The 17,880-nt window shown below is 41.2% G+C and overlaps 1 protein-coding gene across 1 annotated transcript; it reads right to left on the reverse strand.

The window, feature by feature from the left end:
• Positions 1-3,537: 3,537 nt before the first annotated feature.
• On the reverse strand, positions 3,538-16,770 carry kitlgb (kit ligand b). The gene is made up of 8 exons (XM_017698824.2): positions 16,637-16,770; positions 9,043-9,150; positions 8,864-8,920; positions 8,467-8,625; positions 6,716-6,878; positions 6,402-6,502; positions 6,126-6,283; positions 3,538-5,995 (listed from the first exon to the last, which is right to left on the reverse strand). Exons 1-8 carry the CDS (start codon positions 16,658-16,660, stop codon positions 5,953-5,955), a joined length of 813 nt encoding a protein of 270 aa, XP_017554313.1. The 5' UTR covers positions 16,661-16,770; the 3' UTR covers positions 3,538-5,952.
• Positions 16,771-17,880: the final 1,110 nt, after the last annotated feature.

Consider the following 17,880-nt stretch of genomic DNA (forward strand, 5'->3'; position numbering starts at 1 on the left):
AGCTGCTGCAGATCAGCAGTGAAATATAAACATGGTCCAGTGCAGCAGTGTTCAGTACAGTCTTTAACTTGTGTGCTTCTTGGCATGAACTGAGATAATGAAATTCTTGAAATCACATAAATAATACTGAGTCAAGGCTGGTTTATACTGTACGGTTTTCCATAATTCTGTTGAAGACATGAAAGGATTTATGATGGGTTTTAATATGTGGTCTCTGATCATTTAAGGGTGGATGTCTTAGTGCCTCTACAAACAAAGACAGCCTGCAGTAGTTCTGACAGTGTCAGTGATTTGGTCTAAAATCTCAGCGTGACTGCTGCCACAACACACGTCTAAAAACACCAGTCTGGAGCTGCATGAAATGATATGCGCGTGTGAAAGAGACGAAGAGGGCTATAATAAACAGAAAAGCAAGCCTATTTCTCTTAAGATCACTGCGACATTCCACGCTGTCGTCTTCTCTCTAAACGGCTCCAATTTCTGCCTCTTCACTCTTTAACACGTTTTTCAGTCAAAACCAAATGCCGAGGGCTTTTCTTGGTTGCACGGCTTTTTTTTTATTAAAAAAAAAGTAGAATTTTTGTCTTCAGAACTGATTAATCATATAATCTGACCTGGAGAACAGTCTGAACTTGACTGAGACTTTGCTTGTGCAGTGCAATAAATCCAGTTTGAAATGCCTTTGAGAAACCATGAGGTAATTATATTTTCAGAATTATACACCTTTTAATGTTTAACACAGTTTGTCCTGTTTGGTTCTCTCGTTCTCTCAGTTCTTGTTCCCAAAAGGTGATGGGCTTTACTGCCTTTGAAGCATCTTCAGCATTATGTTAATTAAACAGCATAAATAAAATGACAAATTACATATAAAAGAACCCTTTTTGGTTTCAGTTTACATCTGATCTTGCCTTGAATTTTTGCTTTCGGTCAAGATATTTCATTTCTGTGCATCACTAAAATCAATTATGCCCTAAAGCATATCGCTGTTGTCGGAGCAAAACCTCGTATCTCCAAAATGGTAATTTTACAGGAGAAGGGGAAAACCTACTTTACTTTTAATGTAAGTCAATGGAACCAGAATTTTTTATAAGTCATTTTGGGTCATTTCTATTGGTCCGTTCATCGTGAAAATTACACACAACGCAAAGGGCCACATGCATTTTCAAAATTATGATAAAAACTGAAAAATGACAAAAATGGAGAAAACAAGGTTTTCTTCCGACAGCAGCGACATGCACTTCACCCTTTTAGATCTGGCTCTGTTGGACCTTACACATGAGCTTTGATGCTGCAGTCATGTCAGATGGATATCTTTATGAATCACGGAGTTATTTCCCTACTCAGCAATACAGTCTGACTCAGGAGATACTTGGATGATGCTGGCATCATATGGTTCTGATTGTTAGTGTCTGGAGAAAGAGGGCGCGAGCTCTGAATGTGAGTCCTCCTGCTGTGTAGCCTCGCTGTTCGGAGCTGAGTTGGTGTGTGGAGAGTGGGCTTAGCCTAAAGTATGACTAATGACACTCTCTCCACCATAAAAAGCGGCAAGTCTGTGTGGATGAGAAGACTCTTTGTTAAAGTCTCGCTGCGGTTGATGATAGCCAGTCTGCCATTACTGACCTCATATATCGTGAGCTGGAGGTCATGCTTTACGACAATAGTGGACAGCGCTCGCATTGATCGCTTCAGAGAGAATGCTGATGAGTTATTGGGGGAAAAACATCTTTAGACATCCTCCACCTAAACCTGAAAGATTCTTAGGCAGAAAATGCAGCTTTCTAATACCAGGACTCGGTGAGCAATTGGTCAGCACAGCTTTGGCCCGCATGCATGTGTGCTGGGGGTATTTAAAACATAAAAGAAAAGCTCTGTTGGAGGTGCTTTTGATGGTGATGGAGAAAACATCATTCAGAGTGGTTTGATTTGAAGTGGTTCACTTACTAAGTTAGATGGGAACCAGGAGTACTACTCATGTGTACTACTCATTTTATTTGCTATATAAAACCACTAGTGAACCTACATGCATCTGAGCTAGGGCTGGGCGATAAAACAACGATAATTATCGTTATATAACTTTTCATCGATAGAGCGATAAGAAAGGTTCGATACAATAATTCCACCTTCTAGTGACAGCCCTGGTGGCATTTTCTACTGCAAGGAAAACACCACTCCTACACTACACTCTAAGTGGCCTAGCTGTACTACCCTAAAGTGAACTCACCTCTTTCCATACATCCTAACAAGCTTTAGCAGCGTTAAATCACGTCTGCTCATAAAGGATCATTTAAAACAGCAAATAACCACCCAGGAGCAAAAATCAGCCTTCAAACTTGAAAAAAAAATCATGATTTGACATTTACCATTTTTGGCCACACAGCCCAGCTCTACTGGGCTCTATTTTGCATTAAAACGCCCTGCATGTACCTCAAGCCAAAAGGTTTTATCGGAAAACAATGACAGTGCATTCATAGCCATAATAACTTTCTGTGAGGGAGCTTTAAGAGGCATTAAACTCTTCAGACTTCTGGGGCCATATTACAGAAAATTCTTAAGGTTGAGATCATATCTGCTTTGCTGTCTTGGCAACTTTAGTTAATACTGAAGTGAGGACTGAGGCTATTACAGAACAACAGTTCTTAAGTCTATAATCTTATGTCCAGATAAGAAAACGGTATTACAGACACATCCTAAGTTGCCAAAATATCCTAAATATTTTCTTATCTTCAAGACAAACCCCAGAGCGTCTTAACTGCTGTTTTAACCGTCTGTTTCTATGGTTTTATGCAGTGATAAGCAGCGCAGTTCACCTTAACCAGCATAATGATGTTACATTTATCTACACTGAACACTGCTTTGACTTTCTAACAGCGTTTTAAAAGCCAGACACTCCAGACACGACCTCCACCGTCCCCTCTTATTACCTTCCTGTGTTAATACTGATAAAAACTTGTCAGCTAAAATATTACAGTAATGGTGGTGAATAATGAGGAGACAGAGCTGAACAGGGGTCTGTTTATTAGGAGGAATAACAGCGCGCTCGGATGAAGAGTTTGGGAAATTAAACAAACTGTGGAGCAGCGACTCTGATAAACAAACGCCGCCACAATGTTCTTAACCTTCGGGTTACCACGCCTTAGTTTCGTTTGACCTTTTTTTTACCTCAGTAACAGTGGCTAACATTAGCTGTCTGGCTAACTAAATTGATTACATGCTTACGTTTCTGCTGTGCATGTATGGTCGGTTGCTAGGCAACGGACACGTCAATTGACTGCCGAATTCAATCAAGTAAGTTAAGATTTCCCAACTTAAGACAAGAAAAGATGCTGTGAGATAAGATTCTTAAACTAAGATAAGACCTGCTTCTGTCATATTTTTTTGACCTGTCAGATCTTAAGTTTAGACAAAAAGACAGCAAGTTTCTGTAATACGGCCCCTGGTTCCTATCACCATCACTGTGAACTGACTCGGTAAGTTACTCTAGAACTGAGCATTTCACACCAAACCACTGTGAATGACTGTTTACATCTTAACCATTCAACTATGCAGAATTTCTTAAAAATGAATGGAATTCCCCTTTAATGTCCTCTACTATTCACGTCAGCCCCTGCATACTGTTGAGAGTAAAACCATCATCAGAGGCAGAGCACAGATGCACAAAGTGAATCAAATTATGGGATATGACTCATGTTGGTATGACATCTTTATCATGTGACCTCAATTCTCATGCTCTCTGACTCTCCGCTTATTGTCATGAAAACAAGCAGCTCTTTCTCCTCCCGCCACAGATGTCTGTGGGATTGTTTCTGGACAGTTAAGTGTGTTTGTTAGCGACAGAGTTAATCGGATGTAGGCTCGGACAGTGGCTACCAGGCCGCTTCATCGCTTCGCTGACACTCAACCAATGACAGAGCGTTCTAACCTTGGTTTCCCCTTTGCCTAACTGAGTTACACATAATGTATATGCGGGTGTTTTGAGTAATAGTGTTTTTCAGGTTTATGGACAAATATTGAGCTTCTAAATGAATGATGGGGACGCTGGACTGTTCACTGATGATCTCTGATGTCCCCATAAAACACTAGCAGTGCACCAAAAACTGGGATCAGGTATTTAAAACTGACAATTTCTTTAAAGACCCTAAACCCCTTAGACTTATTATTCAGATATTACTCTTAAAGGGCCAATGTGTGCTTTCTGAATGTGGCACAATACAGGGTAACCAATCAGAACAGAGCTCATTTACATACGTCAGTCTTAAAGACACAATAACAAAACCAGCCTGTTTAATTCTAAGGAATAAAGAGATGTTGCAAAGTGGTCATGTAATGATGAATTATGACCATTTTTACCCAAACAAATGTTAAAAGTTGACTTTAGGGGCAAATATAATGTAGGATATAATAAAAAATGTAGGACATGGACCCCTTAAAGCTTATGATCCAATAACTATTATGAATTATTTTTTTAAGTACTATAAAACTAATAGTTATGTCTCATAGTTATGAGTCAGAAACTTCAGTGTGGGTCTACATTTACATATGGCTTTACACAGTGAAACTTTAATGCAACTAGCTGCATGTTGTGAGTTGCATGCAATATAATTTCTGTGCATCCTAACAATTACAAGAAACAATTAAAAAACAACCAAAGTTTAACGCAACTCGTTTCATCACTCCACTAGGTAGGTGAATCAGCCAAATTTGTGATATGCCATTTGTGATATCACATTTGTTGTCACGGCTCAGGAAACTGAGGAAATGAAAAACTATCACTCTCTACAAACTATCTTCTGTTTTATGTCCTTGTCCGTTGATCTGGTAAAATCCATGATGTAAAACTATGTAGTTTAATATGATAATGTGATTTCTGTGTTTTCTGTGTTTTGATTGGCTGTTCCATGAAACTTGCTTCACCAATTTGAGACGGTTGCAACTGTTGCGGCTGAGTTTCAAATGAATTGCGGGACACATTATGCAACATTCATAAAGGTTTCAAGCAATTAGTTGCATGAAAGTTTCAGTGTGTAAAGCCAGCCTAAAAGGCTAACCTTCACTCTAATGTACTACATCCTCCACAAAAGATAACGCTGCCTTTACTATCTTAAGTGTAATACATTATACATCATCTCTCCAAAGCCCACTGTAAAGAATCAACATCGCCATACTCCATACTCAAACCAACAACAGTCCATCAGCCCGGTCGCCCAACAAATCATATATAAAACTCAATGAATGAGTTGAAATCCCCCAGCAGATCTTCGAGCTGCTGTCCAGCGGGCCCAACCGCACATACCTCAGGACAAGCACGTTCTCTGTTCTGCAGCAGTGTTTTGCTGCAACGCAAAGTGAGCCCCGAGCCACCATGCCCAAGCGGGACGCTGCACACAAAAAAGCCATTTATCCTGCGAGCCGTGGCCTGAAGCTCCAGCGGCTGGCCTCAAAGGGACAGACCTGCCGCGGGCATCGCAGCGGATGTGCCTCTTCCACCAGCAGCGTCTTCAAAAAGACCCGCGCTTCCTGTCCCGAAGAAGCTGCTGGATCACCAAAGCTTTGCATCAGGCTGAACCAGTTTGTTTTCAAAGATGCCATCCTGTGTGTGCATGCTTCAGAAACACAGAATCATTCAGAATCAATCACAACTCACTGGATGGTCACACAGTCCAGTGCTGGGGGCTCAAGATGTTAGGATTTCTTGCAAGCGAGGTTATGCACTGTGTAACTTGTGTTACTGCTTTAGCTCAAATGGTAAATAAGGTATGTGTAATTGTATCAGCCAAGAAAGTTCTCACTTGATAAGAGCACTTGGTCCTGTGCATCTGCCTGTGTTGTTGTCTTGGCTCTGACAAAAACACAGAGCCATGTACAATTGAGTCCCTTCTTTATGCACTTTATACATCCAGCCAGAGGCCGCCAACAAATGCTTCAGCTCTGTTCCTCTCCTGCAGGTGTGCTGGATTAAACTGCCGTGTCTTCCGACCCCAAAGTATCCTGCTGCGCCCTGAGGGGAAGCAACCGGAATCAAAAGGAGGCATCTGTCGGGTCTTGCTTACAACACATAAAGCAAACACTTGGTTTGTTGTTACTGAAAGCACTCGCTCCTGTAATGATTTGCCGAAAAGAGACCTTACCTGCATTGTTTGTTTAGAGAAGAGGCTTCAGGGTCATTGTGTGCAGCACCGCTTCCATCCTCAGTGTCATTTTGAGTTTCTGGGCTGTCAGCTCTGGGAAATGTGCACGTGTCTGTTTCATGTCTCCTCCTTGCACAGCACACTTTTCGACAAAACACCTACAAGAATAAGAAAACCGGTGATAAAGTTCGAGGAGCAAATACGGAGCATGTAAAACTCCAACATCCGCCAAACAATAAATCAAAATTCTTCATAGGGCAGAGAGGGAGGCTTTACTGTTCTGAGAATGAGTGCCAGCGTGGCACCACAGGGGATGATGAGCAATGCCAAAAGACCAGGAACTGCTCTGTCAATCACATGCTTCTGACTATCCTGTCCTGTCAAGACACAACAGCATACCACCTCTTTAGTCAGAGTGAAGTCATGTATGGGCATGAGGTACAATACACAAATTATGATGATGGTTTTTGTGCTGTGTCATTGTCACTCAAGCCGCAATTTACAACTGGGTGTGTTTGCTATGAAGTTGGCTTGGTGTACTCTGTAAATGATCTCAGAAAAGTGCGTGAATGTGTACATACAGGACTCACCTGTTGTGATGGGCGGAACCGTAGGACATGGGGGAGGGGTACAGTGAAACTGGCGAGGTGCTGAGGCAAACGCCACAAGAACCTCTTTAACATGGCCAAAATAGCGTCTGGTGAACCACCTCACACTCCGGTAATGACACTTGAAGGCCTGCATTGTTGCCTCCTGGGAAATAAATGAAAAAGATTATTCAAGAGCTTTGTCTTTTGAAGTTTAGCATATCACTGCCGTCGGAACAAAACGTCCCATCTCCAAAATGAAAACAGGAGAAGGAAAAAAAACATACTTTACTTTTAATGTCAATGGAACCACATTTTTTACTTCATTCAGGGTCGTTTCACCCATAATGTAAAGGACAACAAGCTTTTTCAAATGATGTCAAACTGAAAAACGGAGAAAAAATGGAGATACAAGGTTTTATCGTGACAGCTGCGATACAATATATCACAAGCTGCCCTATATGTGAATGACCATGAATCAGAACCTGAAAGATGTGCAGGAATGTGATGGCATTGAAAAACACTTAAGATAAAAAGAACACAAAACACACAGGACACTACTGAGCTGCATAAAGTAGCCATAAAATACTATTTACAGTAGGCATAAAATATTATTTCCTCCTGTTATGGAGGTCCTTCTTCAACAATGTGGGTGAAATATATACATAGAGCACCCAGGACAGTAACAAGATGCATAAAGACAGACTGTGCCCCAAAAATATTTGGACACTTTACAGTAGCCATAAAACACAATTCCTGCCTGTTTTGGAGGTCCCTCTTCAATAATGTGGGTGAAATATATACAGGGAACACCCAGGGCACTAGCAAGATGCACCCAAGACATACAGTGGCTGCAAAAAAGTATTTGGACACTTTACACTAGCCACAACATACAAAATATATGAAACATGATTTACAAACCCCAAACAGTTTTTATTTTAGCTTTGTGAGCAAGAAAGTCAACATTTATAAAAAGTGTTTTACTGATGTTAAGAAAGCTGCAGTGTCCATATTATAACTGCATGGTTGTCTTCGTAGGGAGGTGTAAATTGTTTTCACAGCAGGCGACTCTCACTCCTCCCCATTTCACACACAGAGAGCCAAAAGTGTCCTAGCTAATCTAATAAGAGTTTCAGTAATAAATATTACTATAAATGAATGTTTTATTTAATTATATTCATTTTAAAAAATCTAATTTTATTTCCATTGCACCTGTGGAATGGCTATTATGGGGCCTTCAGAAAAAGGATAAGGAGGAGAGTTTAATACACTTTCATAGTTTGTTTGGTTTCTACATAAAATGCTTAACAAAACAATATTTGTTTCCAACACAACATCAAAATGATGATGAACTCTATATGTAGGGAAAGAGTGGAGAAAACTGGACTGAACTGAGGAAGAAACGTTGAACTCTGGTGTTGTTATATCTGTGTTGTTGAAGATGATCATGAACTCAGGATGCAACTGTGCAGATGCCTGCAAAGAAACTCCTCAAACCATAATGATCAACACAACAGCCACTTTGTGGAAGAACACTTTGCCAAAGCACAACAAACATAATACATTAAGTATGGCACAAGTGTCCAGATACTTTTTGGGGCCACTATAATGCAAGAAGTGCAAATAAAGAAAAGTTTTGGTAGTTTCAGTGTTTAGTGTGGGATGATAAAACTGTATCTGGCTATCGGAAAGAGTAAGAGCACAGTGAGGCTTCTTGAAGTATTAGGATGTGGGAAATGACACATGTACATTACCAGCTCTTCGTTGTCAACAGTGAAGCGGAGCCCTTGCAGCATGGTGATAAATATGGTGATATTTTCTCTGTTGGAGGAGAGGTTGCCAAACTTGAGAGCTAAGGCCTTTAAACTGATCTCTAATGGGTACAGGTTCAGATGAATCCAGCATGCGCCTCCCTTAAACAGTAGAAGAGGAGGATCCATGTAAAGAAATCTGAAGAGCACCATAAAAAGCCAATTTTGTGGTAGCACTGGCATGTAGCTAAGATGATATCTGATGGGAACTACAGTACTGTCATTGTTTCTGCTTTCTGACCCAGCAAACAAGCCTGTGATTATAAGTGCAAGCAAAAATTGTGGGTAGCATCTTCATATACTGCACTTCAGTACATGTCACTGTGGCTGTCAGACTCACCACCTCTTTGGAAATGTAACGAACGGGAATCTTGTAATCCTTTGGAAGATTTTCTCTCTGTTAAACGACGCAGCAGAAAAAAATTGAGTCAAAAGTTTGTCAAATAAGAGATATATTTCCAGATCTTTATTTTCTAATGTCAGCGAAAAAGTGGCTTACCATCAGTGGCTTAGACTTACCAGCATGTCTAAAGTGGCCACATCGTCTGTCAGAGGGCTCCCAAACACGCCAGAACAGGTTACAAGGCCAGAAAACAGCAGGACTAACACACATGCACTTCCACCAATCTGTGGTGAAATGTGAAAAAATTGTTGTTAATATCATCTAAAAATAGCAATTAGCAATGCAAAAATACCACCTAGACCAGGGGTCGGCAACATGAGGCTCCGGAGCAACATGTGGCTCTTTTAGATTTCAGAATTAGATTTTTAGGTAAAGATAAAATAATCCTTCATTACAGTGAAATAAATCCCTGACCTAGACATAAAAGTCCCATAACATACACTGTTCTTGTATTATATATTTTTTCCTTGAGGTACACTCATAAGGTTTGTGTGGTTTTATATACCAACCACAATCATAATAAAAAAAAAAAAACACAATAAATCATTTTACACAGCCATTTTCCTACCTCTTTTAATCTTTTGGAATTAAACAGGCTCTTTTTTGTTATTGTGCCTTTAAGACTGATATACAGTGGTGTGAAGCATCCTTGGAAATCTGAGTTCAATTTCCCTAGCCACACCCAGGCCTGATTACTGCAACATCTTAAACTATCAAGAAATAGTTTAAATAGGACCCGTCTGACAAAGGGAAGTAGACCAAAAGATCCTCAAAAGCTAGCCATCCTGCTGCGATCCAAAGAAATTCAGGAACAAATGAGAAACAAAGTAACTGAGATCTATCTTTCTGCAAAAGATTATAAAGCCATTTCTAAAGTTTTGGGACTCCAGCGAACCACAGTGAGAGCCACTATCCACAAATGGCGAAAACATGGAACAGTGGTAAACCTTCCCAGGAGTGGCCGGCCGGGCAAAATTATCCCAAGAGCGCAGTGACGACTCATCCAAGAGGTCACAAAAGACCCCACAACATCACCCAAAGAACTGCATACCTCATTTGCCTCAGTTAAGGTCAGTGTTCATGATTCCACCATAAGAAAGAGACTGGGCAAAAATGGCCTGCATGGCAGAGTTCCAAGACGAAAACCACTGCTGAGCAAAAAGAACATAAAGGCTCATCTCAGTTTTGTCAGAAAACATCTTGATGATCCCCAAGACTTTTGGGAGAATACTCTGTGGACTGATGACAAAAGTTGAACTTTTTGGAAGGCATATGTCCCATTACATCTGGCGTAGAAGTAACACAGCATTTCATAAAAGGAACATCATACCAACAGTAAAATATGGTGGTGGTAGTGTGATGGTCTGGGGCTGTTTTGCTGCTTCAGGACCTGGAAGACTTGCTGTGGTAAACGGAACCATGAATTCTGCTGTCTACCAAAAAATCCTGAAGGAGAATGTCTGGCCATCTGTTTGTGACCTCAAGCTGAAGCACACTTGGGTTCTGCAGCAGGACAATGATCCAAAACACACTAGCAAATCCACCTCTAAATGGCTTAAGCAAAACAAAATTAAGACTTTGGAGTGGCCAAGTCAAAGTCCTGACCTGAATCCGATTGAGATGCTGTGGCATTGACCTTAAAAAGGTGGTTCATGCTCGGAAACCCTCCAATGTGGCTGAATTACAACAATTCTGCAAAGATGAGTGGGCCAAAATTCCTCCACAGTGCTGTAAAAGACTCATTGCCAGTTATCGCAAACGCTTGATTGCATTTGTTGCTGCCAAGGGTGGCCCAACCAGTTATTTGGTTTAGAGGGCAATCACCTTTTCACACAGGGGTCTGTAGGTTTGGATTTTTTTCCCTTAATAATAAAGACCATTTATAAACTGCATTTTGTGTTTACTTGTTATCTTTGTCTAATATTTAAATTTGTTTGGTGATCTGAAACCATTTAACTGTGACAAACATGCAAAAGAATAAGAAATCAGGAAGGGGGCAAACACTTTTTCACACCACTGTATGTAAATGACCTCTGTTCTAACTGACTGTCCTCTATTGCACCTCATCCAAAAATCAGTAAATGAGCAGGCGGGGCTAAACTGCTGTAGACTGAATAGATAGATATGTAAATGGATGTTTTCTATGACATCACAAAAATGGTGGTTTCAAAATGGGCCATTTTTGCAGCTTAGCTTTTATGTATGGACTGTGAAATGGTCAGTAGGTTACAATCTATATCAAGCTTCTTTACTTAAAGATGAGTGAAAATACAGGCTGTTTAAAGGGGAGCGGAAGTTTTTGCATGATTCAGTGGTTCAAATGTAAACAGTCAATGAGGGTGGTTTGATGAGAAACCCGTTGTTCTATGAGAACTTAGAGTCTGAATTGTTCAGAGTGGTGGTGATAGGAACCAGAAGCCTGAAGCATTTAACATCTCGAAAACTCCAATCCTGGAGAGCCAGAGTCTAGAACAGTTTGGTGATTTCCACACCTGTTTTGACTCATTTGTTAATTGCTAGGTGTACCAGGTGTGTTTGAGCAGAGAAACCTCCAAACTGCGCTGGACTCCAGCCCCCCAGGACCTGAGCTGAATAGCCCTGCTCTAAAAGCTACCTCACAGAATGATATTACACAATAGGTGACCAGTCTTTCAACAAAAGGCCGGTGTGCTGTAGGTTTCCATTCCAAACAAGCAGGAGCACACTTGATTCTATTTGCTTAATCGGTTGGTCTCAGGCAAACAAGTGATCATGTGAGGTACTGCTTTGTTGCAATGGAAACCTGAACTGGTCCTTTTCAGCTAAGATTGGACACCAATGAACTGCATGAAAATACACTGCTCAAAAACACATACAACACAAATACAACACTCAAATAACATCCTAGATCTGAATGAATGAAATATTCGCATTGAATACTTTGTTCTGTACAAAGTTGAATGTGCTGACAACAAAATCACACAAAAATCATCAATGGAAATCAAATTTATTAACCAATGTAGGCCTGGATTTGGAGTCACACACAAAATTAAAGTGGAAAAACACACGACAGGCTGATCCAACTTTGATGTAATGTCCTTAAAACAAGTCAAAATGAGGCTCAGTATTGTGTGTGGCCTCCACGTGCCTGAATGACCTCCCTACAACACCTGGGCGTGCTCCTGATGAGGTGGCGGATGGTCTCCTGAGGGATCTCCTCCAAGACCTGGACTACAGCATCTGCCAACTCCTGGACAGTCTGTGGTGCAACGTGTCGTTGGTGGTTGGAGCGAGACATGATGTCCCAGATATGCTCAATCGAATTCAGTTCTGGGGAACGGGCGGGCCAGTCCATAGCTTCAATGCCTTCATCTTGCAGGAACTGCTGACACACTCCAGCCACATGAGGTCTAGCACTGTCCTGCATTAGGTGAACCCAGGGCCAACCGCACCAGCATATGGTCTCACAAGGGGTCTGAGGATCTCATCTCGGTACCTAATGGCAGTCAGGCTACCTCTGGCGAGCACATGGAGGGCTGTGCGGCCCTCCAAAGAAATGCCACCCCACACCATTACTGACCCACTACCAAACTGGTCATGCTGAAGGATGTTGCGGGCAGCAGATCGCTCTCCACGGCGTCTCCAGACTCTGTCACGTCTGTCACATGTGCTCAGTGTGAACCTGCTTTCATCTGTGAAGAGCACAGGGCGCCAGTGGCGAATTTGCCAATCCTGGTGTCCTCTGGCAAATGCCAAGCATCCTGCACGGTGATGGGCTGCAAGGACAACCCCCATCTGTGGATGTTGGGCCCTCATACCATCCTCATGCAGTTGGTTTCTAACCGTTTGTGCAGACACATGCACATTTGTGGCCTGCTGGAGGTCATTTTGCAGGGCTCTGGCAGTGCTCCTCCTGTTTCTCCTTGCACATAGGCGGAGGTAGCGGTCCTGCTGCTGGGTTGTTGCCCTCCTACAGCCTCCTCCACGTCTCCTGGTGTACTGGCCTGTCTCCTGGTAGCGCCTCCAGCCTCTGGACAATACACTGACAGACACAGCAAACCTTCTTGCCACAGCTCGCACTGATGTGCCATCCTGGATGAGCTGCACTACCTGAGCCACTTGTGTGGGTTGTAGAGTCCGTCTCATGCTACCACGAGTGTGAAAGCACCACCAACATTCAAAAGTGACCAAAACATCAGCCAGAAAGCAGAAAGGTACTGAGAAGTGGTCTGTGGTTCCCACCTGCAGAACCACTCCTTTATTGAGTGTGTCTTGCTAATTGCCAATAATTTCCACCTGTTGTCTGTTCCATTTGCACAACAGCATGTGGAATTGATTGTCAATCAGTGTTGCTTCCTAAGTGGACAGTTTGATTTCACAGACGTTTGATTTACTTGGAGTTATATTGAGCTGTTTAAGTGTCCCCTTTATTTTTTTGAGCAGTGTAGTTATAAATGTTTTGCCTGATCCCAGAGCAGTGGGCACAGTAGCCTAAATCCATACTAGAGTAAAAATATTAATATTTGGATAAAATAATGACTCAGCTTAAAACAAAAGCACCCTACTGGAAAACAACTTCAGTGAAAGTCCAAAATCACTGAGTCAGAAAAATACTTTAGTGCTGAGAAACTTCTAGAACTGCAGTGGAAATTCAGCACCTATCAGAATTTGGCTCTGTTCTTCTCTTTTTAGGATTATATTGGTCTATAATAAAAATGCTTAAGCTCCAAAGAGGTGTGACCAATCACAAAGCAGTGCAGATCATGAAAAAGGGATTGGTAACTAAATATGAAGAACTAAAATGTAACTGAGTAAAAGGTAGATTCCTTTACTCTACGCCAGAAATATGATTCTATGGTAGTTGTATCTTCTTTATTTCTACCAGTTACGCAGATATCAGGTTAACTAGGACTCTGTCGTCTCTCTGTACATGATGTAACTATGTTGAGCTGTTAGTGAGCAATGAAGGGTGAAAGAGGAGAACCCCCCTGCTGTGAAAACAACTCGCACCTCTCCACAAAAGACAACGGCAGCTTTCTTCAAATTGAACAATCCTGACTGAACCCCAATAAAAACACTTTTAGAAATGATGGCTTTAGAAAGTCGTAGTTCAACTGAGGAACCTCCACAACAGGTGATGATTTCTATCTGTCTGTCCGTCTGTCTGTCTGTCTGTCTGCACTGGCTGTAATCTGTTTTCATTTACTGAAATATGTTTTGATCTGAACTCTGACAGTGCAATGTGACGACGGATGGCTCTACCATTATTACTAAGTGCAAAGATTTAATAATATAAAAACCGGTGGAAACTGCATTTTATGGCTACTGTGAGAAGGAGTTAAAATAAAGTTTTGATCCAAACCAGATTTTTAAATGCATTCCCAGCAGAGACATACCTGCAGGCCATCTTCCCTAAAGACCCTCACACCTTTTTCAGATTTACCACTATTGTACCGTCATCAACATCAAAACACAGAAACTCAAAGACACATATGTTCACTGCTCATTTAGGATAGTAATAAATGGCTCTATTTACACTGTAGACATGGTAACCCCTGGTTCCTCTCACCACCACTGAAGGAAATCTCTACGGTGCACTACTTCATACCAAACCACACTGAACAAACTTGTTTAAATGTGAACGGCAGCAGAATTTTTGAAAAATTGGTTGAATTCCCCTTCAAATCCCAGAGCTAGTAACAGTTTCTCAGCTCTATGTATGAGAACTGAGCCTCTAAGGTGATATTCATTATTTTTAAAAGGCATGACCAAAAATGACTATACTGAAGCGATGAATTACTATGCTGAGGCCACAAATTACCACACTGAAGCCACAAATTACTATATTAAGACCATGAATTATTTTACTGAAGCCACAAATTACTATGTTGAAGCCAGGAATTACTATATTGAGGCCACAAATTACCATACTGAAGCCACAAATTACTATATTGAGGTCACAAATTACCATACTGAAGCCACAAATTACCATACTGAAGCCACAAATTACCATACTGAAGCCACAAGTTACTACGTTGAAGCCAGGAATTACTATATTGAGACCACAAATTACCACACTGAAGCCACAAATTACCGTACTGAAGCAACAAATTACTATATTGAGGCCACAAATTACCATACTGAAGCAACAAATTACTATATTGAGGCCACAAATACCATACTGAAGCCACAAATTACTATATTGAGGCCACAAATTACCATACTGAAGCCACAAATTACCATACTGAAGCCACAAGTTACTATGTTGAAGCCAGGAATTACTATATTGAGACCACAAATTACCACACTGAAGCCACAAATTACCACACTGAAGCCACAAATTACCGTACTGAAGCAACAAATTACTATATTGAGGCCACAAATTACCATACTGAAGCAACAAATTACTATATTGAGGCCACAAATACCATACTGAAGCCACAAATTACTATATTGAGGCCACAAATTACCATACTGAAGCCACAAATTACCATACTGAAGCCACAAGTTACTATGTTGAAGCCAGGAATTACTATATTGAGACCACAAATTACCACACTGAAGCCACAAATTACCATACTGAAGCAACAAATTACTATATTGAGGCCACAAATTACCATACTGAAGCAACAAATTACTATATTGAGGCCACAAATTACCACACTGAAGCCACAAATTACTATATTGAGGCCACAAATTACCATACTGATGCCACAAATTACTACATTGAAGCCAGGAATTACTATATTGAGGCCACAAATTACCACACTGAAGCCACAAATTACTACATTGAAGCCAAGAATTACTATACTGAGGCCACAAATTACCATACTGAAGCCACAAATTACTACGTTGAAGCCAAGAATTACTATATTGAAGCCACAAATTCCTATATTGAGGCTATGAGTTATGAGAAACTAAATTGTGGCCTCAATATATTAATTCATGGCCACGCCTTATTGAAAAATCAGCATGTCACCTTAGGGTCTCTGGACACAAGTGACATTTAGATGGCTTTGCACATTTCCGAACTTTCAGATAACAATACTTCTACTTTAAGTATATTTCTGAAGAATATCTTCCGTTTCTTCAGTTCCACTCTAGTCCTTCACAGCTGTTGAGCAATGACACGTTTTTCAGGCTTTAGCCTGGAATTTTAGACTAAAACGATCCTCAGAAGAGAAGAACAGCGCTTCACAAGCTCCACAGTGACACTAGTAACACTGCAGCTCTGCACTCAGCTCAGCATTCGACCTCATACTCGGAGCACATTCACAGAGCACGGTTCTTCAAGGGTTCTTTAGTAAAGGGAATGGTTCTGATGGAGAATGTGCTGTATATGGGTGTATACAGGACCTTACTGAAAATGGTTCTATACAGCACCAAAAAGGGCTCTTCCGTTGTTACAAGCAAGCAGTTTGTCGGTGCTGTTCAAAAAGATTCTATAAGGCACCAACAGTCTCCATCAATCTGAAGAACCTTTTCACCATGGAAAAAAAACACTGAAGCATGAAATAGTTCTATATAGAACTCGTGGTTCCCTTTAGTAAAGAACCCTAGAAGAACCAGCGGTTTGAAGAGTGTATTTAGCTTCTACTCCAGCCGAAGTCCCCTTCACCTCAGCGGTACACGCTCCTGTGGCAGCCGCTCTCCTCAGACTCAAACACAGTCAACGCGGTTAACTCGGTGAAAGAGCCGCGGTTCTCACGCGCTCTCCGGTGCTCTCCTTACCTTAGCCTCCTTCATGTGGAACATGGGATATCAGGCTGAACTTCGGGGAGCTCTTACTTTCCCCTGTTCCTCTGGCGGCGGAATGCAGGCATGACTCCACTTGCACATGTGAAAAGCGGCGATAACAAGCCAAGCAGTCGGAACGCGGCGCGAGCGCAGCGCAGCGCGAGCTCCGCCGAGTTTCTCCCCCCGCGGGGGCGCTTCAGACGTCAGTCACACGGGGCCCGCTGAGAGTGATGGACACGGTTCGATTCGACTCGGCGAACCGACTCGTTCAAACCGTTTGTCTCGGTGAATCAATGATTCGAACTAGTCATTCGAGTCAGCGAAATACTAATTAAAGGGGAACCCCGCCGAGTTTTCAAAATTGCTGCCTAACCTAAAGCGATTCAGAGTGGTTTGGTGCGAAAAGCTCCAATAAATGTTTACATTTTATTGCATTCGCCTATCCAGAGCGACTTACAATTTGATAATATTTTTTTACACAAGTAGTCAAAGGTGGTGTTAGGAGTCTTGCCCAAGGACACTTATTGGCATAGTATATGGTGCTTACTTGGGGATTGAACCCCAGACTACAGCGTAGAAGGCAGAGGCGTTAACCACTACCCTAACCAACCACTTGTACAGGGACGTTTGCCGAGTCAGAACTGTTCACAGTGGTGGTGATAGGAACCAGACGGCCGCCTCTAAAAGCCCCCCACAGAGATGGTTATTTCAGATGCATCACTATTTTACTATCATAAACATCATATGTAAAAACTCAGAAGGCACACGTTAGGCTCGGTGGTGGTTCTGAATAGGGGTGGGAAAAATATGATATCATGATACTTCAAGACATTGTCACGATACACAATGTGCATCACAATTCTTCAAAGATTTTCTAAATACTTTTTTGATTTTTTAAAATAATTTAAATAATTTAAATAATTGTAACTGCTTTATACCTGATGTTTCATATTACTATCACAATCACCGCCACCTTACTATATTCTTAAGTACTTAAATATGGTGTACATACTGTAAATTCTCTATATTGTCTTAAATTATTGGTAAAGTGTTTATTTTTACATAAATGGCTGCAACTGTAACAACTGCAATTTCCCCCTGGGATCAATAAAGGAATCTGAATCTGAATCTAAGATTTAATAAGTTGGAACAAATAAATTAGAAACTCTAATGACTTACAAGTACAACAAAGCAACAACACAATAATAATAATAATAATAATAATAATAATAATCCTA

Source organism: Pygocentrus nattereri, chromosome 1 (assembly GCF_015220715.1).
Source record: "Pygocentrus nattereri isolate fPygNat1 chromosome 1, fPygNat1.pri, whole genome shotgun sequence".
NCBI classification, from domain to species: Eukaryota; Metazoa; Chordata; class Actinopteri; order Characiformes; family Serrasalmidae; genus Pygocentrus; species Pygocentrus nattereri.

Bases quoted from the DNA above. Each gene is read 5' to 3' on its own strand.
- kitlgb (XM_017698824.2), bottom strand. From the start codon at position 16,660: ATGTTCCACATGAAGGAGGCTAAG. The intron at 8,921-9,042 runs GTAAGTCTAAGC...GTCGTTTAACAG, and splicing joins TGGCCACTTTAGACATGCTG to AGAGAAAATCTTCCAAAGGA. The intron at 8,626-8,863 runs GTGAGTCTGACA...CTACTGTTTAAG, and splicing joins GTTACATTTCCAAAGAGGTG to GGAGGCGCATGCTGGATTCA.